Source organism: Saprolegnia parasitica (genome assembly GCF_000151545.1).
Source record: "Saprolegnia parasitica CBS 223.65 unplaced genomic scaffold supercont2.5, whole genome shotgun sequence".
NCBI classification, from domain to species: Eukaryota; Oomycota; class Saprolegniomycetes; order Saprolegniales; family Saprolegniaceae; genus Saprolegnia; species Saprolegnia parasitica.
In genome coordinates, this window is record NW_012156399.1 from 233498 (window position 1) to 259699 (window position 26202).

The 26202-nt window shown below is 59.0% G+C and overlaps 15 protein-coding genes across 15 annotated transcripts; 9 read left to right on the forward strand and 6 right to left on the reverse strand.

Annotated features, from left to right (window-relative positions):
- Window positions 1-29: 29 nt before the first annotated feature.
- SPRG_01927 (hypothetical protein) lies at window positions 30-2214 on the reverse strand. The gene is made up of 5 exons (XM_012340492.1): window positions 1459-2214; window positions 1248-1410; window positions 1046-1199; window positions 780-990; window positions 30-735 (listed from the first exon to the last, which is right to left on the reverse strand). Exons 1-5 carry the CDS (start codon window positions 2191-2193, stop codon window positions 91-93), a joined length of 1908 nt encoding a protein of 635 aa, XP_012195882.1. The 5' UTR covers window positions 2194-2214; the 3' UTR covers window positions 30-90.
- Window positions 2215-3069: 855 nt separating this feature from the next.
- Window positions 3070-4599, reverse strand: SPRG_01928 (hypothetical protein). Its single transcript, XM_012340493.1, has 6 exons — window positions 4347-4599; window positions 4109-4304; window positions 3979-4054; window positions 3466-3927; window positions 3286-3411; window positions 3070-3236 (listed from the first exon to the last, which is right to left on the reverse strand). The coding sequence occupies exons 1-4, from the start codon at window positions 4557-4559 to the stop codon at window positions 3519-3521; spliced, it is 894 nt and encodes a 297-aa protein (XP_012195883.1). The 5' UTR covers window positions 4560-4599; the 3' UTR covers window positions 3070-3236; window positions 3286-3411; window positions 3466-3518.
- A 1172-nt stretch (window positions 4600-5771) lies between these two features.
- SPRG_01929 (hypothetical protein) lies at window positions 5772-6641 on the forward strand (the record flags this gene model as incomplete). Its single annotated transcript, XM_012340494.1, has 1 exon — window positions 5772-6641. One exon carries the CDS (start codon window positions 5772-5774, stop codon window positions 6639-6641), a length of 870 nt encoding a protein of 289 aa, XP_012195884.1.
- Window positions 6642-7487: 846 nt separating this feature from the next.
- Window positions 7488-9881, forward strand: SPRG_01930 (TKL protein kinase). Its single transcript, XM_012340495.1, has 8 exons — window positions 7488-7826; window positions 7871-7954; window positions 8000-8065; window positions 8117-8182; window positions 8231-8302; window positions 8352-8545; window positions 8598-9572; window positions 9627-9881. The coding sequence occupies exons 1-8, from the start codon at window positions 7540-7542 to the stop codon at window positions 9842-9844; spliced, it is 1962 nt and encodes a 653-aa protein (XP_012195885.1). The 5' UTR covers window positions 7488-7539; the 3' UTR covers window positions 9845-9881.
- On the reverse strand, window positions 9828-10644 carry SPRG_01931 (hypothetical protein). The gene has a single exon (XM_012340496.1). It carries the CDS (start codon window positions 10563-10565, stop codon window positions 9891-9893), a length of 675 nt encoding a protein of 224 aa, XP_012195886.1. The 5' UTR covers window positions 10566-10644; the 3' UTR covers window positions 9828-9890.
- A 646-nt stretch (window positions 10645-11290) lies between these two features.
- Window positions 11291-13664, reverse strand: SPRG_01932 (hypothetical protein; the record flags this gene model as incomplete). Its single annotated transcript, XM_012340497.1, has 11 exons — window positions 11291-11493; window positions 11540-11599; window positions 11649-11723; window positions 11769-11981; window positions 12034-12312; window positions 12358-12411; window positions 12468-12623; window positions 12676-12927; window positions 12969-13280; window positions 13329-13376; window positions 13422-13664. The coding sequence occupies 11 exons, from the start codon at window positions 13662-13664 to the stop codon at window positions 11317-11319; spliced, it is 1869 nt and encodes a 622-aa protein (XP_012195887.1). The 3' UTR covers window positions 11291-11316.
- Window positions 13665-13796: 132 nt separating this feature from the next.
- Window positions 13797-14771, forward strand: SPRG_01933 (hypothetical protein). The gene has a single exon (XM_012340498.1). It carries the CDS (start codon window positions 13841-13843, stop codon window positions 14744-14746), a length of 906 nt encoding a protein of 301 aa, XP_012195888.1. The 5' UTR covers window positions 13797-13840; the 3' UTR covers window positions 14747-14771.
- Window positions 14772-15185: 414 nt separating this feature from the next.
- On the forward strand, window positions 15186-16822 carry SPRG_01934 (hypothetical protein; the record flags this gene model as incomplete). Its single annotated transcript, XM_012340499.1, has 10 exons — window positions 15186-15337; window positions 15396-15471; window positions 15516-15729; window positions 15785-15892; window positions 15934-16068; window positions 16119-16214; window positions 16265-16399; window positions 16441-16538; window positions 16590-16649; window positions 16705-16822. The coding sequence occupies exons 2-10, from the start codon at window positions 15404-15406 to the stop codon at window positions 16820-16822; spliced, it is 1032 nt and encodes a 343-aa protein (XP_012195889.1). The 5' UTR covers window positions 15186-15337; window positions 15396-15403.
- Window positions 16823-16944: 122 nt separating this feature from the next.
- On the forward strand, window positions 16945-18155 carry SPRG_01935 (hypothetical protein; the record flags this gene model as incomplete). Its single annotated transcript, XM_012340500.1, has 9 exons — window positions 16945-17230; window positions 17275-17345; window positions 17387-17425; window positions 17476-17535; window positions 17578-17691; window positions 17749-17775; window positions 17816-17887; window positions 17930-17957; window positions 17998-18155. Exons 1-9 carry the CDS (start codon window positions 16963-16965, stop codon window positions 18153-18155), a joined length of 837 nt encoding a protein of 278 aa, XP_012195890.1. The 5' UTR covers window positions 16945-16962.
- Window positions 18156-18200: 45 nt separating this feature from the next.
- On the forward strand, window positions 18201-20321 carry SPRG_01936 (hypothetical protein). The gene is made up of 2 exons (XM_012340501.1): window positions 18201-18867; window positions 18913-20321. The coding sequence occupies exons 1-2, from the start codon at window positions 18310-18312 to the stop codon at window positions 20251-20253; spliced, it is 1899 nt and encodes a 632-aa protein (XP_012195891.1). The 5' UTR covers window positions 18201-18309; the 3' UTR covers window positions 20254-20321.
- On the reverse strand, window positions 20310-20741 carry SPRG_01937 (hypothetical protein; the record flags this gene model as incomplete). Its single annotated transcript, XM_012340502.1, has 1 exon — window positions 20310-20741. One exon carries the CDS (start codon window positions 20739-20741, stop codon window positions 20310-20312), a length of 432 nt encoding a protein of 143 aa, XP_012195892.1.
- A 374-nt stretch (window positions 20742-21115) lies between these two features.
- SPRG_01938 (hypothetical protein) lies at window positions 21116-21565 on the forward strand. Its single transcript, XM_012340503.1, has one exon. The coding sequence runs from the start codon at window positions 21144-21146 to the stop codon at window positions 21561-21563; it is 420 nt and encodes a 139-aa protein (XP_012195893.1). The 5' UTR covers window positions 21116-21143; the 3' UTR covers window positions 21564-21565.
- A 725-nt stretch (window positions 21566-22290) lies between these two features.
- SPRG_01939 (fructose-1,6-bisphosphatase) lies at window positions 22291-23663 on the reverse strand. The gene is made up of 6 exons (XM_012340504.1): window positions 23461-23663; window positions 23237-23413; window positions 23065-23179; window positions 22839-23019; window positions 22498-22788; window positions 22291-22444 (listed from the first exon to the last, which is right to left on the reverse strand). The coding sequence occupies exons 1-6, from the start codon at window positions 23603-23605 to the stop codon at window positions 22358-22360; spliced, it is 996 nt and encodes a 331-aa protein (XP_012195894.1). The 5' UTR covers window positions 23606-23663; the 3' UTR covers window positions 22291-22357.
- Window positions 23664-24170: 507 nt separating this feature from the next.
- On the forward strand, window positions 24171-25379 carry SPRG_19381 (hypothetical protein; the record flags this gene model as incomplete). Its single annotated transcript, XM_012340872.1, has 3 exons — window positions 24171-24210; window positions 24260-24587; window positions 24739-25379. 3 exons carry the CDS (start codon window positions 24171-24173, stop codon window positions 25334-25336), a joined length of 966 nt encoding a protein of 321 aa, XP_012196262.1. The 3' UTR covers window positions 25337-25379.
- Window positions 25359-26163, forward strand: SPRG_19382 (hypothetical protein). The gene is made up of 3 exons (XM_012340873.1): window positions 25359-25707; window positions 25757-25849; window positions 25897-26163. The coding sequence occupies exons 1-3, from the start codon at window positions 25405-25407 to the stop codon at window positions 26119-26121; spliced, it is 621 nt and encodes a 206-aa protein (XP_012196263.1). The 5' UTR covers window positions 25359-25404; the 3' UTR covers window positions 26122-26163.
- Window positions 26164-26202: the final 39 nt, after the last annotated feature.

Sequence of the window (26202 nt, forward strand, 5' to 3'; positions counted from 1 at the left end):
CACCGCCATGCAGGTTGCGCCAGGGCTAGGGCTTGAGGCACTAGTGTTGAAATACATAGTGGTTATTGACAAGAAACTAGAGGCGTCTGTCTACTCGAGGGTGCTTTTGGAGGTCGACTTGAAGCCGGCAAACGTGATGGATCGTCGCTTGGGCTTCTTCGCCTCGCCGTCGTCGCCCAAGCTCGTCGTCGGCGGGAGGCCAATCTCAAAGTCATCGCGCGTCGCGGTCGGATTGCTTGATTCTCGCCGCAAAAACATGCCGAGGTTGCGCTGGCTGCTGTAGCCCATGAGGAGCGTGCCCATCGGCGACATGTTGAGGAAGTTGTCGATCGCTTGGCGGTTCACCGTCTCGTCGTCCGTGTCGTCGTCGTCGTCCACTTTCGTCTCACCCGGCGGCTTGATCTCGTCGCCCGGTGCCGTCGTCGTTGCGGCCGACGTCGCCTCGTCACTGTTGCTGCCGTCGCCTTCTTCTTCGGCGATCGTGGCTTCAATATGGCCCTGCGCGGGCTTGGGGTTGTGCCAATACGAGCTCATGTTGCGCTGGGATGTCGCGAGGCTGCGGCGTTTCTTGAGCGTCGGTGGCGGCGCAGAGAGCGACCGCTGCGCGAGCAGTGCAACGCCTCCGATCGTTGTCGAAATGCCCAGCACGAACATGGTCGCCTGGAACTCGGTAAACGACCGAATTTCCTGAAAGTAGACGGCGCCGCCCATGACGCCGCTAATGATCCAGTACGCCTAGGACCCACGGTCGTCTCACAATAATCTCAGCGATCGCGTACTTGGTAGATCGGGACGACCGAGAGCGCGTCGTAGTTGACGAGTCCGCCGTTGAGAAAGTGCATTTGCAGCACGAGGCAAAAGCCGAGCGCGACAATGATCGCGTACGTCTCGGGGTGCGTAAAGCAGTCGCCACCGTTGATGAACGACTTGACGAGCTCGGCCGTCGACTTGGCAAATAGCACCGACTGGCCGCCCATGAGCCCACCCATGCTACGATAGGTGCATCGCTTGGATCCAGATACAGAGTCGATTGAGCTGGACGTACCCCGAGTAGGCGACGAGGCGCACGGTCGACCACATGACGGGTTGCCCGACGTTGATCATGCGGTGGCGGCTCGACGCGAGGTTGAGGTGCTCGACAAACTTGATCATGGCGTAGTGCAGTAGGATGAGCAGCAGCACAACCACAAAATAGACAACTAGCGCGTTGCATGAGCCTCCTCGTATCGGATACAGGAGCTGCCTACTGGTATACGTGTTGTTGTACAGCAGCTTGAGGTCGTCGAGCGTATACGACGGCGAGTTGTGCGAGGCAAAGACCACGGCGAGCGTCGCACCAAGGAAGATGATGAGCGTCGCCCAAATGTCCTTGCGCGAAAGCCGCTCCTTGTTGAAGCACGGCGCGAGGAGCTACGCAAGCAGATGAGATGCTGTCGACAGAGACGACGGGCGGAATACCATGTTCCAGACGAGCGTCAATGCAGCGAGCGGCGCCAAGAGACTCTGCGGCGCGAGGCCGAATGCGACAAAGTCCAAGAGCGACCCGGCGAGGATCAAGACGAACCCGAGCGTCCAGAGCGGCAGACGGAACGGCGAGAGCGGTGCCGTGTTGGCTTCCTGCGCCTTGAGCTCGTTTTGCTTGAGCGCCTTCTTTTGCAAGTTGATGCCGACGCTCGCGAGGAACGAGAAGACGACCGAGATGATAAAGCCCGCGATCCACGCGCCACGGTTGGGCCCCGCGTACGCAAAGGTAATGCACTTGTCCTGGTTGATCTTGCCGCACGTCGTCTCGGCTGCGGGCGTGAGCGCGCTCGCCACGCTCGAGCAGTTGGCCTTGATGCTAGCTTGGCACGCCGTGGCGCACAACGGACGCGCTTGGGCGAGTTCGCACGCTGGAAACGCCTTGGCACAGGCAATCTCTTTGAGCGACGCGCTACAAGTAAATGCGTCGGCGCCGGTCACCTCGCGCAGCGTCGCGTTGAAGAAGGCAAAGGTGGCAGCTGCCATATCGTCTTGCTGCTCGAGGCTCTTGCCTTGCATGGCACACACCTGGTAGGAGCTCCGGAGGCTCCCGCAGAAGGCCAAAGCCTCCGTCATGGAGACGCAGCTGGAGCATGTGATGGCCTCGACGGCGCCAGCGCCATGCATGGTCATGGTCGAGATGGCCGCGAAGGCGACGGCCGCGCGCCTCATGTCGTCGGCAAATTAGAGTTTTGCCCAGCTGCGATTTCATTGGCATAAAATTTCGAATGAAATTAATATTCCACTCCACCGTTCCTTCATTACACATTTGTATGTATCTCGGCCACGTGCAAAAAATGACGGTGGCTTGCATTCTTTACCTGCCACATTGCATGCACTGAGATATGCATGTATAGAGGTTTGAAACGGTCGCTCAATAAAATACAAGGTGCGTTCACGATCGACGACAAGTGATTTTAAAAGATAGAGCCATTTACTTTACCTTTGTATGCAATCGCGATGTATGTCGGAACCGCGTGTATTATAATTCAAATGTTTTTCAATGTTTTCGTGGGCCGGTATTAAAATGGCTGAAACGTCTTGATCTGGACGAGTGAAACGCCGGCGCGCAGAGCAGCTTTTACTGCATGTAGTGACGCGCATTCGTCATCACTAGTAGGAATCAGTAGGAATATCAAAACGATATGCATAGACATATTGAACACTTTTTGCAATTTCGTGTACACAGTATTTCTCCCTTTTAGGTTGACAGTGGTCATGCAAACGACGATCGCAAGCGTGCATGCAAGCACGGAAAGTGAGCTAGAACGATTCGAGAAAGAATGTTCTCGTCGATAACTTAGACGAGTTGGAGACTGGCCATAATCAACGGGGTTCAATTCCTCCGCACGCCCAGTCTGAGACGAGCACACAGCGCGTACGTCAATCATTGCCCGAGTGTTGTACTTTGTTTGCGATCCGCGGTCCGGCAATGTCACTTCCAAGCTTACAAGGCTCTTGAAGACACTGACGCGTACTATGAGGATAACGACGCCGCCATGTTTCGCAACGGGTGAGCCAAGCCCATCAGCTCAACAGACAACATTTGCTCGACCGACTTGTACAGTGTACTAGTACATTCTAGTGCTGGTTTTCTACTATCTCGGCGCGTCCTGTTGGAAGAACATAGACTGCATGCTCACGTTGTGGTTGCGTTCCGATATTGCCGAGTCGAGGAGCCCTTTTCGCTCCACCTTGTTGGCGCGTTGCAGCGCCTACACAGATGTATCCCACGCTCAACGTCGCTCGTTGCGAGAGGTGTACGTGGTCGAGAAAGGCTTGGTTGTAGGCGAGGAGCTTGGCTGTGGTCGCTTTGATGTGGTTCTCTTCGTACAGCTTTGTCTCATAGTCTTGGGCCGCCGCATACGCATCGATGCGTTCCAGGTGGTTCTACACCACAGAAATCCATGTTTAGACTACTTGAGCCGTCCGTCGTCGTCGTACTGTGAGGATCTCTTTTTTGGCTTTTCGACGACCTTCTTTGCGGCTTTGATCGATCACTTGGGGCATGAGGCGCGCGCGGCGAAGGCTCTTTGGCGTGTTCCGCATATCGCCACCGAGCACGAGCGTGGTCGCTGTCTGCGGAATGACGCCGTCCGCAAGCTTGGCCGAGTAGCGCGTTGGGACGGCAGTTTGCCCTCTTCCGCCAAATGGTTGATGTTGAACGCGGTTTTTTCGCGTGTGTTGACCTTTGTCACCGTGGTGGTGACCGTGATGGGTGGCAGCGTCGGCGGTGCCGGCGTAATCTCCTCAAGGACGCTCACGTTTATTGGCTTCTTGCGTCGGCTCATGGAGCTTGGAACCGGCACGCGAGACGGCTCTTTTATTCGCTCTTGGAGCAGCGCCACGGTCCGTTCTTGCCGTGCAATCGGGTCTTCACTCACTGAGGGTGGCAAGTCAAACTGCCTAGTTAAGACGCATCATGGCTCCATGTCGCACGGAGCGACGGTGTCGTACTTGGCAAACGTCTTGTAATGTACAGGCTCGGCGTTATTATCGCGAAAGAGTTGCCGGACTTGGTCTTCTTTGAGTCCTAAATAGTATAAAGGATAGTCCATTGCTGAAAAAGGATGGAAGAGGAATGTACCAAAGTTCATTTTGGTAAAGGTATCGACAATGTCATCGATGCTCACATAGCCCGTGCGCGCATTGTCCTTGATGGACAGCGCAGCGATGATGGCATTCGATATGGCACCGTAGCCCGCCGGAGACTCGTACCAGCTCTCTGTCTTGAAGGTCTTGGTTTCGTGCTGGTGTCGAAGAATATTTTGCACAAGGAGGTCCTACGTCAGTGTGAGTCCCTGGTCTTTTGTCGTTCACCTAGCTTGAATGCGCTGCGGCGGCTGGACGCGGGGCGAGTTCACTGCCTCGGGGGACGATGGCCGAAGCAGGGGCGGCGGCCTTTCGGGGCTCGGTAGTGTCTGCTGCGGATGGCCAGCCGCCCGGCGACATTGCAGCTGCGTCCCAAACGTGCCCTCGACCTCCTGCCGCTTCTTGGCGTTCGCGTTGCCCACGTATCGCCGCTTCTTGGGCGACATGGGCACTGTCGTTTCGCCACTATATAAAGGCTGCACTGAGAAACTCGGTACATCCGAGCTGCTCGAAAATATAATAAAACACATATTTGTCCACACGCCCATTATTGACATTCTGTCAGCGCTGACGCAAAAATGCCTTGCATGCTATTTTATTGGTCCACCATGTCTCGCAACTAGTATAGTAGTAGCCACTGCGCGATGCATGCTACAGTGATTTTCACTTGAGACCTATAATAATCAATGTGAGGAAAGACGCGAATGATCGAGTGCAGTGGAAACTGCGGGAGCTACAGTAACAGCGTGCCGGCAGCGGGGCTGAGTCGTTCGATGCCGTCGACTAGCAAGTATGAGATGCAGTCCATGCCACGAGCGTCGACACTGACGAGTCTCTCGGATGTATGTACGTATAGAAACAACATGTAAAGCAAGAGAAGCGATCCACATATTCAGCGAGAAATGAAACAAATGGTCGCACCTCTGACGTGGCACGGTGGTGGCATCACCAGGTAAACTCTCGAATGTGCCCACTTTTCGCTAAAAGACCAACTATCGGCCATGTGTTGGGACAAAAAGCGATCGGCGTTCTGTGGTCACCAGCTCATCGTGACGGCGTCGCGTCGTTGCATCGCCAACTCTACTACTAGTCTACTAGTATACTAGTTCGTCGTGCTCGAAGACTTGTGTTGCTTCTGTGCATACGTCGACGTGACCAAGATGACTGAGCACGAGGCAGGCAGAGACGCAGGCGGGCGTAGACGCGCGCTTCCCACGTGCCGCTGTGTTGACGTCGACAAGACGCCTGTCCAAGATCGCGTTTGCACCAATCACAGCGCACAAATCACGTGTGAAAAACAGGTGAAAATCCATCCCTATATTCGGCATGTGCCCAATTTAGCTGGCGGGCGCGGCAAAGCTTCTGGGTATATCCCGTATAGCTACTACAGTATATATCCCGAATTGTTCACGACCACTTGCGTACACGTGCATTGATAAGCAAACCTCGTGTACAGGATCGCATGCGACACGTATACCATTTGGAATTCATTGCACGGGCTTGATCAATAGCGTTGTCCGTTTGCGGCAAATGCCACGGTGCAAGTCATCACAACCGGATCGATGGACGTAAAAAGCCGCATCTCAATTTTGGCGCATCCGGATATCTGATTGACAAGCAGTCGGGTTGGTGCATGTCGTTGCACTTTGCATTTTCCCATGCTGCAACCACCTTCGCTACTGACGCTGCCGACGGACGTTCGCGGCCACATCTACAGCTTCCTCCTCGGCGGCCGCTTGCGCCACGGCTTTCGATCGTCGTCGACGAACCTGCTCGCGTGGGTGGGGACGTGTCGCGCCATCTACGACGACGTGCAGGCGACGCAGCTCACGGAGCTTGCGATGGACTTTGCGACGACGCAAGCTTTCCTCGACACCATTCCCCGTCTCCCGCAGCACGTGCTGCGTCAGGTCAAGCACGTTCGCATGATCGGGTACCTCTTGCCGCTCCACCCCGTCACGCAGGCGTTCGCACGCCCGTGCGACGCAATCAACTTTTTCCCGGCCCTCCAGCTCGACTCGCTTCTCGTGGAGGATTATTTCCACGGGCCGAAAAGGAGTGCGTCGGACGATGACTACCTCTCGGACGAGATGACGCGCCACCAAGTCACGTACCTTCTCGCGACCGACGGCTGGACGTCGCTGCAGTACGTGTCGTACGCGACGGGGTTTCTCTCGCTCGCGGGCGCCAACCAAGTCGGGATGTGGGACCAGTTCCTCAAGGACTCGTACGGCGAAAACGCGAGCGTGACCGTGTATGTGGCCAAGGAAGCGGCGCCGGATGCGTACCACGTTCTACGCAACGATCCTGCCCGCGTCCTCAGCGACCTCACGCAATTTGAGGCGTGGACACCCGAGATGGCTCAGAAGGCGCCGCGTCGGCTGCGCGAAGTCCGCATCCTCGCGACGCGCGATGCCACAAAACCGCGACGGCAAACATGCAAAGCAATGGACATTGCGAGCGACGCCTTTCGGCAGCAATACCTCTGGGCGACGACGATCGCCGACGATGCTCGCTCGAGCTACTAGGCACCGTACTCGTCGCCAACGTATTTTTCTATTTAACACGCTGCTACGGAGTCGTCATGGCATTATTGTCCATTGCTGTAATGACGTAATACTGTCATGTGTACATCTTGTCTGCAGTGTTGGCCAATGACGCTTTGCACGAAAACAAATGCCTCCTAGCCGTGTATCCTTCTAGCGGAACGCCTTGCGTGTACTACAACGGGGACGCTTAGGTACAGCCATTCCGTCGCGATACGCTGTGACTGACGTGTTCAACGAGCTTCTGCTTGTGAACGATTCGAGACCGACTCCAATCTCAAAGACCCGTTCAATGGGAAGTACGTACAAAATGTACGTAAAAGCAAGCTCCCTTCAACAGCAGCGAGGGAGATCGAGATGGATGAGACAGCATGGACAGCATGGTGCCAAGCAAAGTAGCCAGCAGAATATGCTGGCCAACGTTGAAAGTACTAGTAGCCACCTACCACCGCGCTAGAATTGGCGCCGTCGTTGTCTTTGCGACGAGAGCCACTTGTTATATAGAGCCGTGGGTCAGTAGGAGTGAACACAAGTTGATCGACTTTTCGGCGAAGAACTGCATACTACGCGATGCCAAAAGGTGGTCTCCAAGAGCAACCAACTGGGCAACAAAATCTCGTCGTGGCGGCAATTCGAAGTGAAATCCGAAGCCGATCCTACGGTATCTTTTTCGGACCGCACGTGCCAATACAAAGCGAGAGTGACAGGACCGCGTGGCACGAAGTTCGAAGTCGATTGGAACAAGATTCAGTCTTATTGGTTGTAACGCAGCCAATCAGCGGTCGCGGCCAAGTCGTGACACATGCGATGGCGTTTGCAGTGTAAGCAGTGCCATCTCGCCGACGCCCGCGCTGCTCGCGCTTATACGCAGCCTTCTTCCATGCCCAGCAGCAGCAGCGGCACGCTCTCAACGAGCTGCATGGCGACTTGCGGCGAAGACTTCCGAGGCCTCTGCGCCTTGTACCTGGGCGAGTCGGCAGCCACCGACTGCCCCTCCGCGTCCACCATTGCACCCTGCCAGCGGTCGTCGCAGACAACGTACTATCAATGCTTCAACGTCACTGGCACATCGTTGGCGCTCGCACTTGGGAGCGAGCCGAGCTTGCAGATGCCGGTGGCGAACGTCGGCGCTGTCGGCGCCTTGGAGCTCGGGCCGCTCACGTCTTTGTACGTGCCCGACCTCACGACGAACCTTACGACGGAGGCCGTAGGACATTGCGCGGTCAAGGCAGCTCGCCACGGCCCATGGCCTTTGCAAACAACTTTCTGACGCGCTCGACCGCACTCACCCATCTGTACGTCATCGCTACAACGTCGTCGTGGCCAACGATAGCTATTAGAACGCTCTCGACGCTTGCGGTCCCAGCGTTTCCATCGAAGCAGCTGCCAACCACGCTGCAGTCGCTGTAATGCCCCTCCCAACTCGACTTGGCGGGCTCATTTTTGCATATTCACAGAGAGCTGATCAACTGCAACCTCACGACATGGCCCGTCGCGGACGCCCTCGTCCATCTCACCGCCCTGTACAAGGGACAGCGTCTCGTTCGCACCCTCATGTAGCTATCTTCTAGCGACCTGAGCGACAACCAGTTTCGCGTTCTGCCCGCGGCCATAACATCCGATCTCCCGCGACTTCGTGCCCTGTAACTTTTCATCCGTATCGTCCAGTCGATTGACGCGCGCCACCTCTAGGAACTTGTCGACGAACCCGCTGAGCTTGCAAGAGCTCCAGGCGCCACTGGCAGCGACCTTCTTTGCGCGCCTTGGTACGTTCACGGTCGACGTCCATCTCTGCAGCAGCAGCCTCGCGACCACCTTTACGAGCGCGTCGGCCCTTGCCGCTGCGGCGTGCACCGCGTCCGACAAGGATTCAGCGCCGGACGCACGTACGTCCATACCGATCGCTTGCTCTTGATGGCTCATGGTATATTATTCTAGCCCGCTCGCTTCTCTCGCCGTCTGTCATCGCGCTCATTGCCGTGGCTGGCGTTATCGCTATCCTTGGCGTCTTGCTCGTGCTCTGGCGCTGCAAGCGTGGGCCGCGGCCCGGGACGACGCGCAACGTTGAGCGCAGCCAGCGCGTTGCCAACGATGACGACGACCAAGATGTGACGTACTTTCCCGGCCCCAAGACGAAAACTGCATTTAGTCCTGCCACGTCATCGGTCCGGCCAGCGCTCGTGTCGTCGCTCAAGCGGGTTGTGGATCCGGCGATGACGGCCCTGGCCACCAAGTACGCAACCGACAATCAGCTTGAAAGCCTATGCCTTCCCAGTTCGTCGGTCATTATGACGCGACTCCTCGCACGCTCGAACGACCGCGTCTACGAGGTCTGGCTCGGCACGTTTGAGGACAGCCACGTCGCGATCAAGAAGCTCGCGCTGCACGTCACCGACGTCGAGGGCTGTGCGTCAGCCCTCTACGACGAGCTCAAGGCGCTCGCGCGCTTGTCGCACCCCAACATTTTGCGCGTCGTGGGTGTTCTCTTGCCGCCCGCGAGTGTCGCCGGCGTCCTCGCCTACTGCGCCCACGGCGACCTCCAGAGCCTCCTCGGAAGCTCCAGCGTACACGACGACTCGTGGAGCTGGTTTGAGCGCAAGTATGCACTCGCACTCGACCTTGCGCGGGCCTTGGCGTACCTCCACGCGCAGTCGCCCAGCGTGATCCATCGGGACGTGCGCGCGCGCAGTGTCCTTCTCGACAGTCGCTACCGGTGCCAATTGAGCCATTTTGGGTCGGCGCGAGTGCGCTCGATTCTGGATACGATGACGCAGAATGTGGGGACGATGCAGTGGATTGCGCCCGAGATGCTGCGTGGCGAAGACTACTGCGAAGCCATTGACGTCTACTCGTTCGGAGTCGTGCTCACCGAGCTAGCGACGCACGCAATTCCCTTCCGTGACTATGCCCACCGTACGTTCATTGTGATTTTGTACAAGTTGGCACTGCAAAACGATTGGTTTCTAGAGGAGGACCCGAAGCGCGTGCTGGTGCAAGAGCTCATGACGGGCCGCGCGGTGCCGAGCTTTGGCGACGACTGCCCCGACGTCGTGTCTCGCATCGGGCGGCAGTGCCTGCAGCTGGACCCGTCCAAGCGGCCGCCCATCGCCTCGATCGTCGAGGCCCTCGAACGCGTCGAGCGCTGTGAGGACGAGCAACACATTCATAATGGCATTCTGGTCTAACGTAGTATTATAATGATATGAAGCATGATGGTGGGGATGGTGTTGTCTATGGCATTTCAAACTCAAAGACGCCGCCGTCCTGCGAGTCGCGCGGGTGCGCCTCGTCGTACTCGTCGCTGTCGTACTCGTCGCGCTCGTCGAGCGAGAGGCGGTCGAGCGACCGGCGGTTGGACGACGTCATGTCGGCGTACGACCCGCGGCGCATGTCGCGGAGAATGGCCAGCGACGGCGACTGCGACAACAGCGTATGTGCATCGTCGAGCGTCATGCGCGTCAGGAAGCCGTCAAGCTGCGCCGGGCACGACGAAGCGAACTGTACGACTGTCTCGCGCGGGCGCGGCTGCATGGGCGCTGGCGCCGTCAACGGTGACGCAAACCGCTCGTCCGAGAGCGACTCGCGGTTCGGCGGCGGCAGCTCGAGCGGTGGCATGGGTGCTTGCAGAAAGGCAAACGACGGGTCCGGGAGCGATCCAATCTGTGGCGTCAAGGGCGCATGGCGCACGCCACGTGGTGGGTTGTCGTGGAGCGGGCGGCCCGCGGGGCACGAGTGCGCAAAGGCCTGGAAGCGCGACGGGGACGTCGTGTCGCGATGGATTTGGATCGCGCGGGAGGGCAGCCGCAGGTCGGCAATCTCCTTGGTATGTGGCTGGATCGTAATGGGCACGGCGCTTTCGGGCCCGCGGGCGGCGGCGCCGGCCACGAGGTTGGGCGGGCTCAGCATCGTCGTGCTGCTGTCGCTGCTGCTTGTTTGGTCGGCGGCTCTGCTGCTCGTGGTTGGCCTTGCAACCCGTAAACTGAGCCGATTCTGAAATAAAATCCCAGTAATCTTTTGTCCGTTGGCGCATCAAAAGTATTAAATACCTTGCCTTTTGTATCGACGCGGAATAGAAATGCAGTCCCCGGCCACGAAGCATCGCATTGAATTACGACAGCTGGTCTTTATTATAATTTATGGAAACCTCCAAACTCCGGCGGCGCTGGCCCTCTGGTCCCGACGGCAACATGGTGGCATGGAGATAAGAAGGAAGAGCGGGCGACAGATGGACGCGGACGCCAGCGCCTCCATCGTTGCACCAAAGGCCATTGGCTGCTGTGCACGCTACGCGTCTGCCATGCCAGCATGGCATGCCATCGACCGCTATTCGACGGTCCAGAGCTCTGCGCAGAAAAGACATGCGATCGCCTCTTCGCTCCGCGTGTGGCTGTTCGCGGCCAGCGTGGCCCGACCACTGCGACCTCATGGGCCATGAATCAAGCTCAGCTCGCCACGTGGGTGAATGTTGGTCCTCGCGGTCGCTGGCCTTCGCCCACTTGCAGATTCGATTGCATCCGAACGATGCCGCAGCAACGACCTCCGCGCGGCCCGCGCCTCGGGCCGCAGCCGAGCCCAACGACGGCCATGCCACCGCTGCAGCTGCCCGCCCCGCCACCGCCCACAGCCATCTTGGCGCCAATGCCAACGACGTGCTGGATTACTTTTCAGAGGGTACTTGGTCGAGCAAGAACTCGGTCCATGCGTCGCTAAAACTCTTGCCAGCCACGTCGACGGGCGGGTCCGGCGACGCGCCGTGGAAGAGCCGACCGAGCGACCGCAGCTGCAGTCGCAGTGGGTTCCCAAGCAACCGCTCCTTGTCGTCCTCCGTGCAGCCCTGCAACGTCTCGATGAGCACAATGGAGCCTCGTACGACGTCGTACCAGAATGCGCGCAATGACTTCGAGCACGTCGTGCTTGTTGGGACTCTCGTGAAATTGAATCTACGACCGTGTCGTCAGCGCGCCGTGTCGATCCATTTCCCGCTCGCACCATCATTTGGATGGCCATGCGCTTGTCAATGTTGTCGACGTCGTCGCCGAGATGCTGCGCCGTCCGGTCAAGGGCCTACAAGGCATGATGACACAGCCGCTAATGACCCGAACCGACGACCTCGCGCAGCCGGTCGCACTCGACTTGCTTCTTCTCCAAGATGCCGAGCACGCGCTTGAGGTCAACCTCGTGCTCGGACGTTGGCGCCGGTGCCGGCGCGCGCAACGCGGCGATTTGAGCTTCGTACGCTTGCACTTCGCGCTTCCGGTCGGCCTCAAACTGGAGAAAGATGGTGTGTGCGTTCGCGAGCTCTGTCTGCAGCCGCTCGGCGTCCTGCGCATTGCCTTTGCGTAAAGAAGATACCAGGCGGAAATGAAGGTCGTACCTGTTCCGCAATGTGCTTGTCGGCTTGGAGGAGCGTGAGCTGCGTCGTGAGCTCAAAGGTCTCTTGCTCGGTGAGTGAGCTCGCGTTCGCCTGTGCATGTTCGATCCATTGGGTTTGCTCCAGCGCATAGGCCTCCTTGGTCGTTTTCAGCTCATCGTTGAGGGAGTAGACGAGGTGCTCGAGCTCGGCGAGGCGGTCCATCGCCGCTTCTTCCTTCTCGTGCATCTCTTCCTGCAGCGATGACTCTTGCGTGTGCACAACGCGCTTGAGTTGTGCCAGCTAGAAAGCGTCGTTCAAGTGCCAGACGCTGCCAAGGTGTTTTACCTGGTCGGCGAGCTCGGCCGCTTCGTCGGTCAGCTGGTCGTTCTGGCGTTGCAGCTAATACATTCATCACATGAGACTATCGCAAGACGGACAGAATACGCATGGCATACCTGCTTGGTTTTGGTCTGCAGCGTTCGGATCGTGGCGTCCTTCTCCGGCACGAGGCTGGCAGCCGCAGTCGCTTCTTTGGCCTTGGCCGTCGTCGCAGCAAAGGCGTCTTGAAGGGCGTCGTGCTCGAGCATGTGCGTCTCGAGGGTCTTTTGCGTCTACCGTTATCCTCCGTCAACACGATGCATGTCCAGGCACTCGAGGTAGCACCTGCGCAAGCTTGCTGCTGGTGATGCTCAGTTGCTGCTCGAGGCGGCCGGCGCGGTCTTGATCCGCCACCATCTTTTGTGTGAGCTGATCCAATTTGGCTTTGGCGGCAACCGTCCAGTCGGCGACCGTCGCCGTCGCGTCGAGACGGGCGTCGTGCGAGAGGAGGAAGGCGTGCAGGGCGTTTTTCAGCAGCTTCACATCACCTTCGAGGGACGAGATGCGGGTCGCCGCCCGCGTCGCATACTCGGCCACCTAAATCGGGTTAAACGCAGCTCGATGAAATACGATAGTACCGTCGAGGACAAGGATGTCGTTGCTTCGGATGGCGACGCGCCGGACGGAAGCACCTTGGAGAGCGTCGTCATGGCGAGCACGAGCGATGTCTGGTGCAGCGCATGCGCCACCTTGGTTTCAGCTTGGAGCTGCGACAGCTTTTGATCGATTGCTTGGTTTTGAAGGACGAGCGACGCGACTTGATCGTTCAGTGACGCGAGCTCGGCGTCCTTGGCGGCAACCGCCGCATGGAGCTTGGCCACCTCACCCAATAGCGCTTTGTTCTCGTCTTCGGTCTTGGCCAAGCGGCTGATCGCGTCAGGATCACGCGTCTACGCAGCGAGCATGAGCCTGAGTAGGATGGGTCATAGCCGAGAGACCTGGCTGCGTGGCGGCATGGCGTCCAAGCGCTGCTGCAACGCGTCAATCTACGGCCTCATGAGTGCTTGATTGACACGCGCGTCTCATTGCACCTCCTTGAGCGCAGCCTCATGCTCTTGGCGCTTGCGGATGAGCGACCGCTCGAGGTCAAGGACGTAGGCATCGAGGTCGTCGTCGTCGTCGTTGCCTTTGCCGATGGACCGCGGCTGGGCGCGTGGCGAGAGGCCTTCGGCAGGCGATACGGCGCCCTCGTCGCCCGCAGCGACGATCTCGCGCAGGTCGTTCGTGAGCTCGCCAGCATACGTCGCGAGCTGCCCCGTGATTGCGCCCCACATGCTGCTCACTGCCTCGCTGAATGGCCGTCTCCGATTGGCCCGTTGCCAAGACGGGGCAAAGGTTCATCAAGATAAGGTATAGACTAGCCTTTTGTATGTAGATATATTTACACAGCCCTTAAAGCCAGGTCGTAAACTGGAAGCGAACCAACCAATGGTGGCCTGTCTGGCACACCATGGACGGCCGGCTTGAGGTCGAGATCGAGGCCTACGGCCATGCCACCGACCTCATGCACCTCCTGGATCTCGGCGAAAGCGACAAGGCGACGTGGAACATGAAGTCCGAAGCCATGGGCCGCTTCGTAGACGGACTCACGGCGCTAGCTGCGCTAGCCTGCGACGACCGCGGTGTCCAAGTGCGTCGGATGCTCCTCGCCCAAGGCGCCAACGTCGTGCAGCACATCGTGGATGCGCTCAAGTGCCGCGACGTCCTCCTCAAGTGCAAGAGTGCCAGCGCCTTGGGCTCCATTTGCATGTGCAGCGAAGCCTGCGCGGAGCTCATGGCAGCCCACGGCAGCGCCATCGTGCATGGCTTGATGCGCATGGTGGCCGGGAAGAACCGGTGGGCCCAAGGCGACGCAATCTTCGTGCTGGGCTGGATCGTGCGATGGAAAGATGACAATGCGGAGACGCTCGAGGCCATTGCCGCCGCCGTCCCCAACGCCTGCGACATGGTGCTATCGAGCTTCGCGCGCCGCCCGACCGACGAAGCGCCGCACGACGAGAGCATTGAAGACCGCGAGTCGAACCTCCGCATCTACCCGTTTGTGTTTCTCCTCAACTTGTACCAGCACACGTCGCTCACGCCGGCACTTGCTGCTGTCCTGGACGCCATCGCTGCTGCGATCCACGCCGCAGTGCACCAGCCGACGCTTGCCGAGGTCGCGGTGATCGCTCGACTCTCGACCTCACTGCTGCTCTCGCTCGTCGACAAGGACGCAGGTATCGTGTGCCCCCTCGTGCTCGAGAAGAAGATGCTACCGGACGTCGCCCGGCTCAGCCGCCGGCGCTTTGACGGCGACGACGACCTCGTGGGCGACCAATGTCGTGTGGTCATGGACCTGATTGTTAAATCGCGATAAGAAAGGCGGTGTCATATTTAGAGTGTCATTCTGTGTTTCCTTCTCTCTCTATCTGTCTACCGTGTGCACTCGACTTGCAATTGGATCGCTGGATAATATGTTTCACTTCTTAGTTCCGGCCCGATCGCTGAGATAGGCGAGTAGGCGGATGAGGAAATGAGCTTTCTCTTGGCGCTGCGTGAAGAGTCGCGTTCACATTGCCGAAGCAACAACGAAAGTACTCCAAACCGAGCAGGGCCGACGGTATCGCTAAGTGCTAATACAACTATTGAGATGTCAACTCTACTGCACCCCCCCGTGGTGATGATATCTTGTCTCGACGCGGCAAATTCGAAAGTGAAATGACTGGGCCTCGCCGTCTATTCATTGTCAAAAGTTTTATCCGGATATAATATCATTTTCAAAAGGTTTATGCGCCATTTTGGATCGGATAAAAACACCGTGTTTTCGAAGCGTCACGCGTGTGTGCGACGGGTAGCTCACGCGCCGAAAGCCTGCAGAGGGGGTCTTGTGTGCACTCAAGTGACAGAACCGGCGTCCAGTGTGCATTCCGACGTACATCGCAACGCCTTTCCGAGAGTCAAGGAGACGGTAGGAGAACCCGTCGACCCTAAGAGTTGTGTGATTTTAATCTAGCGACACTTTGTAGATCGACAAATGGAGCCGCCGACGCTACTCGAGCTGGCGCTACGTGCGATCGCCCAACACATCTTTTGCTTTTACAAGTACGTACTAACGAGTAGGCTGTCAGTGGTAAACGCAGTCGTAGCTCTGCACTGCTGGACGAAGGCTCGTTGCCGGACGCTTTTCAGCATCTCCTGCATCGCTTCGACGTGGCGCACGCCCAAGGTCTTCGGGATGGCGACTACCTCCATGACATTTTCAAGCATCATTTGACGGGACTTGGAACCGCCAAGCCGCTTGCTACCGTCTACGCGCAGCTACTATGGGGCCATAAGCACGCGTGGACTCCCCGCGAAATCGTATGACCTCTCTTCATCCTCGTGCCCTTGTGGAATATGATGTTCGCGGCTGTAGGAGTACTTTGGTTTGTCTGGATTGGTTGCGGCCGACTTGGGCACGTCCATGGACCCCGACCACACGCCCGCGACAACAACAATTGACGACGAGAGTGCCGTGACCGAGGTAGCGAAGTTGATTCGGAGCAATGAACCGTCATCGTGCAGGTCGACCAAACCTTCGCGTCAAGTCGCCGCGTCCTCGAAATCCCTCCGACAGATCCAACAGTCGCGATTCAAAACTTGACGGTCGTCACCAAGTGTCTCGAGCCGCTGACCAATGCGTTTGCCCACGCGTTGGCCGTGCGACGCTTCGTCGCGCAATCTCCTCTCTTACTACTGCATGTCCCTAGGACATTCTCTTGCGCTACGATCGACTCGTCGAGGTGCGGCTCGTCTCGTGCCTGTTGGGACCGGCGGGTGTGGTGCTTCTCGCTGCCAGCGCCGCCGTGCGTCGCCTTAGCGTGCTCGACACCGCGAAATAACTCCACGCATGTAGACGTCCACGTCCCTCCGGGTCCTCGACTTGAGCAACGACTGGACCGAGCACGACGCGAGCTGCGACAACGTGGTCGGGAGCCATGGTGCTATCGCCGTCGCCACGGCCATATCCACGTCACCGTCCTTGACAAAGGTGGTCGTTTCGCCACGTCGTTGGTGATGCCAAGTGGGTAGGTGGCTCTCAATGGCACGCGACTTGGGTACAAAGGCGGGCGCGCGCTCGCGGCTGCGATCGCCCACTCGCGCTCGCTTCGGTGCTTGCATCTCCGTCGGTACGCCTCGAACTACGCTACAGACCATCGACGAAGGCATGTATCACGTAGCTGCAAAAGCGTTGCACGCGCCGCGGCAGCGCTTCTTGCCGCCTACGACGCCTCCCATTCGTGCGCCCTAATACTGAAAACAATGTGCGTCTCATGTATGTATATACACTAATAGGCTTGTCGATTTGGACATGGAGTGGTGTCGACTGCCGGCCGGTCTGGGCGTTCAGCTGTTTGACCTGCGCGTCCAGCGGCAGGCCGTGGCCCCCGAGGCGGCGACGACGACCAAGTAACCATGACAATGCAACACCTAATTGAAATGTCCTATCAAGCATTCCCATCAGTAAATGATGTCGATACCATAGTGTTGGATAGATGCTATCAGGGGTAGGGTAGTGCGCATTGAAATAACGGTCAGCAACATTCGGACGCGATGCTCTCCAAGAAGGAACGGGCCGAAGAAGATGCGCTGCTCGAGCAGCAGCTATTGACGCAAGGACCCAAAGGGCTTCTCGCACTCTTTAGCGGTAGCGATGGGAAAAAGGCCAAGAAGGCAAAGGCGCCCAAGCTCTTCATGGAGCTCTCGCGCTCGCAGCAGCGCGTCCAGGGCAAGAACGCGCCCATGCTGCGACAAATGGACGGCGACACGATCAACGACAAGTTGTCTTCGTACAAAAAGACAATCCGCTTCCACATCAACGGTACGACTGCGCTCAACCTTACCCTTGCACGACGCCCGGCTTAGCGGCCCACGACGAAGCCATCACGATGGTCCGTGACATCCGCACGGGGCACCAAGACGTCAATGCGCGCGACGTAAATCGTTGGCTCTTTGGATTTCGCTGCAGTTAACGTAGGAAAAAGGGCGCAGCGCCTTGCATTTCGCCTGCCGCATGGTCGATACCACGTCACGAACACGGCAAGGTGTAAGACCATTCACGCCTAGGGCTCCGAGGCCACGATCGCGACGCTCATCAAGGAGGAAGGATCGATCGACGAGCCCGATGTACGCATTGATGTGACACTCTTGTCTTTCCGTCGTGTCTAGCTTGAGATGCGATGGACGCCACTGCACTACGCAGTCATGGGCAAGCACAAGTACGCCGCTGGTCTCTTGCTTAAGTACGCGCCATCCCCGTACGTGACGGTGAACCGGCGCGACGTAAGCTACGACCTCTCTTCTTCTGTGCGACTCAGTGGCCTTTTTGCTCATGTGCAGAAAATTGGCACGACGCCCCTCATGCTGGTGGGATCGTCTTGGGTGCCTCCTGGACGACGCAATGTAGGCTGCTGCGGAAGGCCACGCCAACATTGTTCGCTTCCTTCTCGACCATTTGGCCGACATCAACGATCGCGATGTCCGTGCCTGCATAAAACTCTGAGTTGATTGCCGTCTGTAGAACGAAGGCCTCACCGCCCTGCACTACGGTATGCTGCGATGCGCGTGCGGAGCGTGACCGATGCATAGCGGCACTTACGGACCGCGTCAAGGCAGCCGAAGTGCTTCTCGAGTACAAGGCGGACACGGAAATTCGCACGAAAGCCAGTGGAGAGACAGCTCTCGAGATGGCCGAGCGCCTCGGCTCGCACTTGGTGTCGATTGTCCTTTTTGAGTTTGAGAAATAATGCAATTGATGGAACGAAGCGACCGAGACGTGAACCGTTTTCGCACTGCAAATAGGAACCGGTCGGCGTTCTCACCCTTCGGGTTGCCGTCGGGTCACCCGGAATAGTGCAGATCGAAATAGGCCGCTGGCTCATTTCCTCTTCAAACGATTCCATGGAAGACGCACTCGAGAAGGCCAAGCAGCGCTCGGAGGACGTGACGCACAAGTTTCTCCAGACCAAGGACGGCGCTGCCAAGGTGCTCAAGCACTTTTTCGGCTGGGACCATGCCACGGCCGACGTCGAGGACGAGGCGCCGATCGAGCTCGATATGGTGCCCATGGAGCCAACGATGGCTCTGCAAACAATGTTGATGCGCGCTGCGGCCATCGTGCAGGCGCCGCCCGTGCTCTTGCCGCAGTCGATGGCCGACGTTGTCTATGAAGCCACGCTGCAGCAGCTCGGCGACTTGCAATTCCGCGTCTTCGCCATGAACGCATGCAAGAGCTACATTGAGCAGCGCCACTGCCTCGTGCGCGAGTATTGGGCCAAGCTCGCGCAGCCGCCGACGCCACCGACTGCCGAGCACCACGCGAGTCTCCAGAGCACGTTCAAGATGCTCGTACCGATCTACCGCAACGACGTCAAGATTCTTCGGCGCAACGTCAAGCAGTATGAAGCCGCCGCGTCGTCGGCGCTCGCACTGAAGTACAAGCGGTATCCCAACGACCATGTACTCGTTCATATCTATCGATCGACACCTCTAACGTGTACGTAGGCGATGGCTGTCGACGAGCACGAGCTGCGGCGCGAGGCGGCCGAGACGTCGTCTCGGCTCTTGGCCGACTTTCCCGAGACCATCTTGTCGCTCGAAGCGCTCGAGGCCCACGACGCGACGCTGCTCGAGCACCATGTCTTTGAGCTCGAGTACATGGTGGCGCATGCGCGCATCTGCGGGGCCTTTTACGTGACCAAGGCCAAGCACCGCGCCGACGCCGTCACGACGCCGTTGACCGACACGCGGTCGGCCGACGATCTCCAGAGGGCTTTCACCGACGCGCTCAGTGCGTACGAAGCGAGCGCCGCGGCGCTCCAAGCGAGTCTTGCCGCCGACACGCAGTTTCAATTGGAGCAGCAGGCGCGCGCCGCACCGTCCATCTTTGTCGCCTCGGCGCACTCGGTGCTCTACGGCAAACTCCAGCGCGCGGCGCGCAAGGTGCGGGCCGAGTGCCGTCTCTCCAAGACACTCCACCAGCTCGTCTCGCTCGCGCAAGCGCACACGCAGGTGGCTTCGATTGTCGCCAGCGACGCAGTGCATGCAGCGGTCGCCGCGGCGGTCGTCCAAGCATCTGCCGCGCTCACAAGCACCCACGAAGCCCAAATCCACGAGGCAGTGGAGGCGCATGCGCGCGAACTTGAAGCGCTCGAGCACCCCCACACGACATTGGACAAGAGCATGGATGTGGCCGACGTCAAGAGTGCGCACAAAGCCGAGCTCTTTGCGATCGTGAGCCTCACCAAAGTCGTCGCCCGTCGCAAGGCGCTCGCGCTGCGTCGGCATGCCGAAGCCGAGTTTGCACGCCTCGAACACATGCAAGCGCAGCACGCAGTCATGCTGCAGAAGCTCGAGGCCGAACTCGAGACGCGCGAATCGCTGGAGCATATGCGCTTGCTGGCACGGCTCGAGAAGCGCAAGCTGGCGCGCATGGCGTGCGGGTCGCCCGCCACGACGACGAGCGACCCGTTGCCCGCGGCAACGGCCATGCTCGAAGAAGAGAAGGCCAAGATCATCGAGGAGAAGAAAAGCGAGTGGCACGAGGCCGAAGTTGCTTGCGCCAACGACGTCCAAGCCGCCGCGGTCAAGGCGATCGCTGCCGAGGCCGTCACCTTTGGCCTTGGCCCCGACACGGACGTGATCCAGGGCCTCATTGCGCAACTCCAGGCGGTCGACTTTAGCCGCGCGCCGTGCACGATCAAGCAGATCCACGCGGTCGAGAAGGTGCTCTTGAGCATGCGTGAGAGTGCACAAAAGCCCCGGCGGAGCGGCGCCAAGACCACCGCTGCCCCGCGCCCGTCGCACATTGTCGTGGAGAAGGCGAAAAAAACCACGTTTCGTTGATACACTGCAACAATGTCAACTTGAAACTAAAGGTTTCCATCCTTCAATCATAAAATCTAAGTCCAAAGCAAGGCGCGGTACGTCTTGGACCCGCGTTCGCGTCGCAGCTGCCCATAGAGCACAAAAAAGATGCCAAAGAGGATGCAGGCACCGCCCGTGAGGAGACCAAACAGATTGCCGAGGCGGTAGAGCGTGAGAAGCCCAAGACCAAAGAGGTAAAAGCCACTGCCGCGGAACGAAGCGAGGAGCGGAAACCACGCGAGCGGCGCGGCGGCGGCGAGGAGCAGCGCCGGGAGGACGAGCAGCGAGAGGAAGAGCTGGAAGAGCGTGAGGGCCACGGACGCAGCGGACGCGGCATGCGCGTAGTCGAACGTGCTGAGAATGTACCCGGTGGCCGCCGCATTCACGGTCGCCAGGAGGAGCGTCGACACTTGGTGAAAGAGGTGGAAGCCGCCGACGCCACCGACGGTATACCACGTCGTGTTCATGGCGATTGCAAGTCTGCGAAGAAGCACCGCGACGGTTGAACAATATTTGGAGCGGAGGAGACCATACGACGGCCGAGAAGCCGCCAACCTCTACGCGGAGATGGCGGTTGACCACCGCGTCTCGCCCGCCCAGTATGTCTCGAGGTGAAATTTTCGCGCCGCCATGAATTGCATGGACCGCCGCTTCCAGAGTGCGTCGACCCGGGCGAAGAGACGATGTTCATAGAGGACCAGCGAGTGCATGCATGGCCGCACGTGCTGGCGTTGCTTGGAGGTTTGTTGGGCGGGGTTCTAGATTCGAGCACCGCGTTTCGCCGTCTCAAAATTTCACCACCTGCGAACTGCGACTCAGTTCTGGACACCGCCCAGACTCGAATTTTCCCGCTCGCTGGACAAGACACCATGGGCGGTCTATACACGGTGCACCAAGTGTGCATGACGCTCGTCGCCCTCGTTGGCGTCACGGCCGCGGTCCTCAGCTTTGTCACGACCACCTTTGCCTTTGGCGAGCTCAGTGCGCTGCGCTGGACGCTCGCGTCGCTCGGCGCGTTCGTCTACCTCTTCGTGCTCTCGGTGCTCCTGCTGCTCGCTGCGGCGTTCGGCGCGCTCCAGCCGCTGCTCTGGCTCGGCTGTCTCGGCAGCTTCGTCGGCAGTGGCCTCTACGCCACTTACCTCGGCTTGCTCATCTACACGTTTCTTGGCGGCGCGGCGTATGGGCTTCCGATGAGCGTCTTTTGCATTGCCATCGGCGTCCTCAGCGTCGTCTTGGGCGTCGCGTGGAAGGAGCGCGAGACTGCGACCTACTACTCTCTTGTCAATTGAGCACATTCTGTTTGTGTTGCCATGTTGCACTTGAAAAGCACATTGCCGCACAGAGAATGGACGTAGCCTGGGTACCAATGCCTGGGTACGGTACTAGTAGTAGGAAAGGGTGGTGAGTGCTCTCGAGGGCCAGCAGCCATCTGTCTCAAGACTCGACGGTCAACTGCCAACGCCGCATCAGAGAACATTTCGATCCGACGTCGACTATCGCATCGGGTGAGCCAGCGGCGGTTCAATTCCCGCCAATGACACATCGCCGCGTGCGAGAGCTACGAAGGAGAACGCTTTTGCAATCATGGCAGTGCGTGGATTCGAACTCGGGTACGACGTGTCTTTGACGTGACAAACGAGGATCGCAATGGCCTCTTCAACATCAACTTCAACGTAGGACCACCATGCATGTCCATGCACGTGGGCTGAACGACCGCTTGGAAGAGTAATCACGACGGTACCGACTACATCTATTAGGACAAGAAGCCACATCATCCCTTCCCCGAGAGACTCGAACCATCGAGGCGTGCCAATCATCCAATCGACGCGCATGGGTTTCCGACACATGTCGCGGTAGCTTTTGCACCGCCGCTGCTTGGTCGAAGCCGGGTCGCTGCTGCTGCCATAGACGTCAGCACCACGCTGCTCGCTCAATGATTGAGCGAGCAGGAGCCGATTGACTCAATCGTCGTCTGCGGCGACATGACGCCAACGGTGTAGTATGCTATCTGAAAAGTGGTCGTCCAAACTCCAAACCACTCGAAAACGAAAGATCGGTTAACATGTAGAGGGCGCAGCTCTCTTTACTTCTGCTGCGCGTACAGGGCCAGAATGCGGTTGACGTCGCGCTTGCAGCCGAGGAAGATGCCCGTGCGCTCGTGGATGTGCGTCTACGCCATGGTCATGAGCATCCTGAAAATAGAGGAGAAGGATATGTTGGTACCGGGTTGAGGTCGAGGACACGCGTCGTGCCGTTCGTCGAGAGACCACCGGCCTGCTCGACGATGAACGACATCGGGATCGCTTCGTAGAGCATGCGGAGCTTGCCCGTCTTGGACTTCTTGTCGGCGGGGTAGAAGAAGACGCCACCGTAGAGGATCGTGCGGTGGACGTCCGAGACCATACTGCCGACGTAGCGGGCCGCGTACGGCTTGGGCGCGTTCTTGCACTCGTCGACAAACTGCTTGGTGGGCGCGTCCCAGAGGGCAAAGTTACCTTCGTTGCACGAGTAGATCTACATCGATCGATCAGTCTCGCTCTATCCAGTGATACCAAGATGCGCACCGTCTTGGGGTTCTCGGGGATGCGAATGTTCTTGTGCGAGAGGATGAACGAGCCGATCGTCGGGTCGAGCGTGAAGCCGTGGACGCCCTTGCCGTACGTGACGACCATCTGCGTCGAGCTACCGTACATGCAGTAGCCGGCCGCGACGAGCTGACGACCCGGCTGCAAAATGTCCGAGATCCTACTCCGATCTTAGTCGCTTTGTGTGCCGATACAAGAGACGTACTGGCGGCGCGGGCCCGTGTTTTGCATGGCGTAGATCGCAAAAATGGTACCGGTCGAGATGTTGCAGTCGATGTTGGATGAGCCATCGAGCGGGTCAAAGGCAATGCCGTACTTGCCTAGATCACCGACCACGATGAGTGTTTTGACCCAACACGATGATGGATGCGACGTACAGCCCGAGACGCCTTCGACCCAGATCGGGTCTTCGTTCTCCTCCGAGACCATGACCTCAATCTTGGTCGAGTTGCGGAGCGAGTTGATAAAGATTTCGTTCGAGAGCAAGTCGAGCTTCTTGACGTCGTCGCCCGTAGAGTTGGTCGAGCCGTCCAGACCATAGAGACCGGTCAAACCTACGTGGCAGCGTGAGACGATCGATGCGTTCGACGGAGCGTCGTACCCGCGCGACGCACGGCCGACGAGATGACCTTGCACGCAAGCTCGATCGAGTTGAAGAGGATGCAGAGGTCGTTGTTGGACTGGAGCTCGCCGTCGGCGAGGATGAAGCGGCTGAGCGTGATCGGGTTCGAGTGGTCGACTTGCATCTTGCTTGGGTACTTGGCACAAAAAGGCAAACTGACCACGCCGTCGTCCTTTCCTCGGATATCCTCTATCCTTTTATCTTCAACGTCCGCGTCGGGTGCGTCGGGTACCTCTACCTTCGCATATCCTTCCACACATGATATATGCGACAATCCATCCCCAAGGAGGAAGATCGGGGCTAGGGATCGGCAGCGCACCAATGAGGAGGCGGCACGGCTGTTGCATCCACCAATCGCATCGCCGCTGGCAAGCACAGTGGGCGCGTGTGACGCGGCTTGCGTCACGCGTCCTTTTTTATATTGTCGGTTGATGTCGGGCATTGTATGTGGCATTCATTTTTTCTTTTTTATGGGACCGAGTAGCCGCACGTTGACGCCGACACGAGTGCCGCGGTCGCCAGGATGCGCAGATTCGATTTGCACAGTCGTGGGTACATGCCCCGGGGCACACATCCGTATGCGGAGGAGTCCGGATACGGAAAAACAGGGTGCGCCGGATAATGCGTTGTGTATCCGGCCCTTCGACTGGCAGCGTATCCGGCACAGTCCCAGGTTGCAGAGCGGTACGATGGCGTCCAAGATGGCGGCGCTGCAGCGCTACATGGCCGGTACGAGCGAAGTAGCGCGAGAGAGTAGAGAGGCAACGCGATGCTATAGGTGGGGACAAGGAAGAGAAGAAGAAGAAGCGCAAGGCGAAGAGCTCGCATGTGGGCATGCGCGTGATCGACGACGATGACGACTGGCGCGAGCTTGCGCCAAAGGGCAAGAAGACCGACTTGTGGCAGAACGAGACAGGCGAGGTGGATGAAGACTTGCCGATGGTCGTCGACACGGACTACGACCCGGAGAATCAGCCCGTCGTCACCAACGCCGACGAGTTCTTCGAGCGCGAGCGCGCAGAAGAGCTCGAGCAGCAGTGGCAAGTGGACGAAGCCAACGCCCGTCGCGCCAAGGCAGCAGAGCCCGATGCATCGCCTCCGCGCAAGTCGCGGCGATCGGATACGCCGCCACGACGAGCTGTTGAAGATGCATCGCCGCCCCGTCGGGCGACGTCTCGTGACGCCTCCCCGCCTCGGCGACGAGCTCGCAACGAAGACAGTGACGCGTCTCCTCCGCGTCGCTCGCGCAAGGATCAGAGCGACGACGCATCACCACCCCGGCGTCGTCCAGCGGACCGCGGCGATGCATCGCCTCCGCGCCGGTCCCGATTCAGCCAAGTCGCCTCACCCCCTCCGCGATCTCGCCAGGATGCGTCTCCTCCGCGCCAGCAACGCGAAGATGCTTCACCGCCTCGCCGATCCCGTCAAGATGCGTCTCCTCCGCGCCGGCAACGCGAGTCTTCGTCGTCGCAGCGCGACGCTTCGCCGCCTCGTGCCTCCAAGCGCGAGAGTGCACCGTCATCGCCGCCACCGCAAGATGCCTCGCCTCCGCGCCGCCGTTCGGATCATCGTCGACGGGATGCCTCCCCCTCGCCTCGACGCCGACGTTCGAGAAGCAAGCGCCGGTCCCGATCCGCGTCGCCCCGTCGACGACGAAGCCGCGACCGGTCGCCCCGCCGTAGTCGTCGCAGCCGAGACCGGTCGCCGTCCCCTCGTCGTCACCGGCGTGACAGCCCGTCGCCACGCCGTGACCACCGGGGCTCGGGTCGGTCTCGCAGCCCTCGCCCTCGCCGATCCCGCAGCCCTCGCCGATCCCACAGCCCTCGCCGATCCCACGCACAGTCGCCACCTCTAGTGGCGCCTCGGACCGAGATCAACGACGATGCGGACGATGCGCCGACGCCGCCTCGGCGGTCATCGCCTATGAAAGCGCCGGGCGGTGGTGTCTTTACCGGCAAGGAATTTCGGCAAGAGAGTGAGCGGGCGCGCAAGCAGCAAGGCGCGCTCTTCGAGGACGAAGCGCTCATGGGCAAGCAAGCCGAGACGGTCTACCGTGACAAGCGCGGGCGCAAGCTGGATATGCTCATGGAGATGGAGCGGCAGCGCGAGATCCAAGAAGGCAAGCGCAAACGTGAGGCCCTCGAGGAGTACGAGTGGGGCACGGGCAAGGTTCGAAAGGAAGAGCTCAAGAACCAGCGCGAACAGCTCGAAGAGATCAAGGCCAAGGTACGACCGACAATGCATCAACCACCCGCTCTGATGCAATTGTATGTAGCCCTTTGCACGCTACAAGGATGATGGCGAGCTCGACGCGGCGCTCAAGCACCGCCCGCGCAACTTTGATCCGATGGAGTCGTCGCTCTTCAAGGTACACGGATGGCCATGGGCGATGGCGCTGACACGTTCTGTGACCAGGACGACGCCAAGGAGCTTCTGGAGAAGGCGTCGAAAAAGTCCAAGAAGAGCAAGCCGCGCTACTCGGGCCCGTCGGCGCCCCCGAACCGCTTCAACATCCCGCCGGGCTACCGCTGGGATGGCGTTGTGCGCGGCAACAACTGGGAAGAGAAGGTGCTCTTGCGCCAGAACAAGAGTCAAGCCGACAAGGCCGACGCGTACCAGAACGCGACTGCCGACATGTAGTAGGCATCTATCAACTTGACTTTATATAAATGCTATTGCGCCTCATGCCCCAAGCTCTTCCGCGGTTGATGCAAAGCAGAT

What these genes read in the sequence shown, in the direction of transcription:
- SPRG_01927 (XM_012340492.1), bottom strand. Translation starts at nt 2,193, where the DNA reads ATGAGGCGCGCGGCCGTCGCCTTCGCGGCCATCTCGACCATGACCATG. An exon ending in CGCCTCGTCGCCTACTCGGG is followed by an intron (nt 991 to 1,045) that starts GTACGTCCAGCT and finishes CACCTATCGTAG; the next exon opens with CATGGGTGGGCTCATGGGCG. An exon ending in CGGTCGTCCCGATCTACCAA is followed by an intron (nt 736 to 779) that starts GTACGCGATCGC and finishes CGTGGGTCCTAG; the next exon opens with GCGTACTGGATCATTAGCGG.
- SPRG_01928 (XM_012340493.1), bottom strand. Translation starts at nt 4,559, where the DNA reads ATGTCGCCCAAGAAGCGGCGATACGTGGGCAACGCGAACGCCAAGAAG. An exon ending in AGCCGCCGCAGCGCATTCAA is followed by an intron (nt 4,305 to 4,346) that starts GCTAGGTGAACG and finishes ACACTGACGTAG; the next exon opens with GACCTCCTTGTGCAAAATAT. An exon ending in CTTTACCAAAATGAACTTTG is followed by an intron (nt 4,055 to 4,108) that starts GTACATTCCTCT and finishes TATACTATTTAG; the next exon opens with GACTCAAAGAAGACCAAGTC.
- SPRG_01930 (XM_012340495.1), top strand. Translation starts at nt 7,540, where the DNA reads ATGCCCAGCAGCAGCAGCGGCACGCTCTCAACGAGCTGCATGGCGACT. An exon ending in CTCGGGCCGCTCACGTCTTT is followed by an intron (nt 7,827 to 7,870) that starts GTACGTGCCCGA and finishes CGGAGGCCGTAG; the next exon opens with GACATTGCGCGGTCAAGGCA. An exon ending in TCGACCGCACTCACCCATCT is followed by an intron (nt 7,955 to 7,999) that starts GTACGTCATCGC and finishes GATAGCTATTAG; the next exon opens with AACGCTCTCGACGCTTGCGG.
- SPRG_01931 (XM_012340496.1), bottom strand. Translation starts at nt 10,565, where the DNA reads ATGCTGAGCCCGCCCAACCTCGTGGCCGGCGCCGCCGCCCGCGGGCCC.
- SPRG_01933 (XM_012340498.1), top strand. Translation starts at nt 13,841, where the DNA reads ATGGACGGCCGGCTTGAGGTCGAGATCGAGGCCTACGGCCATGCCACC.
- SPRG_01936 (XM_012340501.1), top strand. Translation starts at nt 18,310, where the DNA reads ATGGAAGACGCACTCGAGAAGGCCAAGCAGCGCTCGGAGGACGTGACG. An exon ending in AGCGGTATCCCAACGACCAT is followed by an intron (nt 18,868 to 18,912) that starts GTACTCGTTCAT and finishes ACGTGTACGTAG; the next exon opens with GCGATGGCTGTCGACGAGCA.
- SPRG_01938 (XM_012340503.1), top strand. Translation starts at nt 21,144, where the DNA reads ATGGGCGGTCTATACACGGTGCACCAAGTGTGCATGACGCTCGTCGCC.
- SPRG_01939 (XM_012340504.1), bottom strand. Translation starts at nt 23,605, where the DNA reads ATGCAAGTCGACCACTCGAACCCGATCACGCTCAGCCGCTTCATCCTC. An exon ending in GTCGGCCGTGCGTCGCGCGG is followed by an intron (nt 23,414 to 23,460) that starts GTACGACGCTCC and finishes GCTGCCACGTAG; the next exon opens with GTTTGACCGGTCTCTATGGT. An exon ending in GTGTCCTCGACCTCAACCCG is followed by an intron (nt 22,445 to 22,497) that starts GTACCAACATAT and finishes ACCATGGCGTAG; the next exon opens with ACGCACATCCACGAGCGCAC.
- SPRG_19382 (XM_012340873.1), top strand. Translation starts at nt 25,405, where the DNA reads ATGAAAGCGCCGGGCGGTGGTGTCTTTACCGGCAAGGAATTTCGGCAA. An exon ending in TCGAAGAGATCAAGGCCAAG is followed by an intron (nt 25,708 to 25,756) that starts GTACGACCGACA and finishes AATTGTATGTAG; the next exon opens with CCCTTTGCACGCTACAAGGA. An exon ending in TGGAGTCGTCGCTCTTCAAG is followed by an intron (nt 25,850 to 25,896) that starts GTACACGGATGG and finishes TTCTGTGACCAG; the next exon opens with GACGACGCCAAGGAGCTTCT.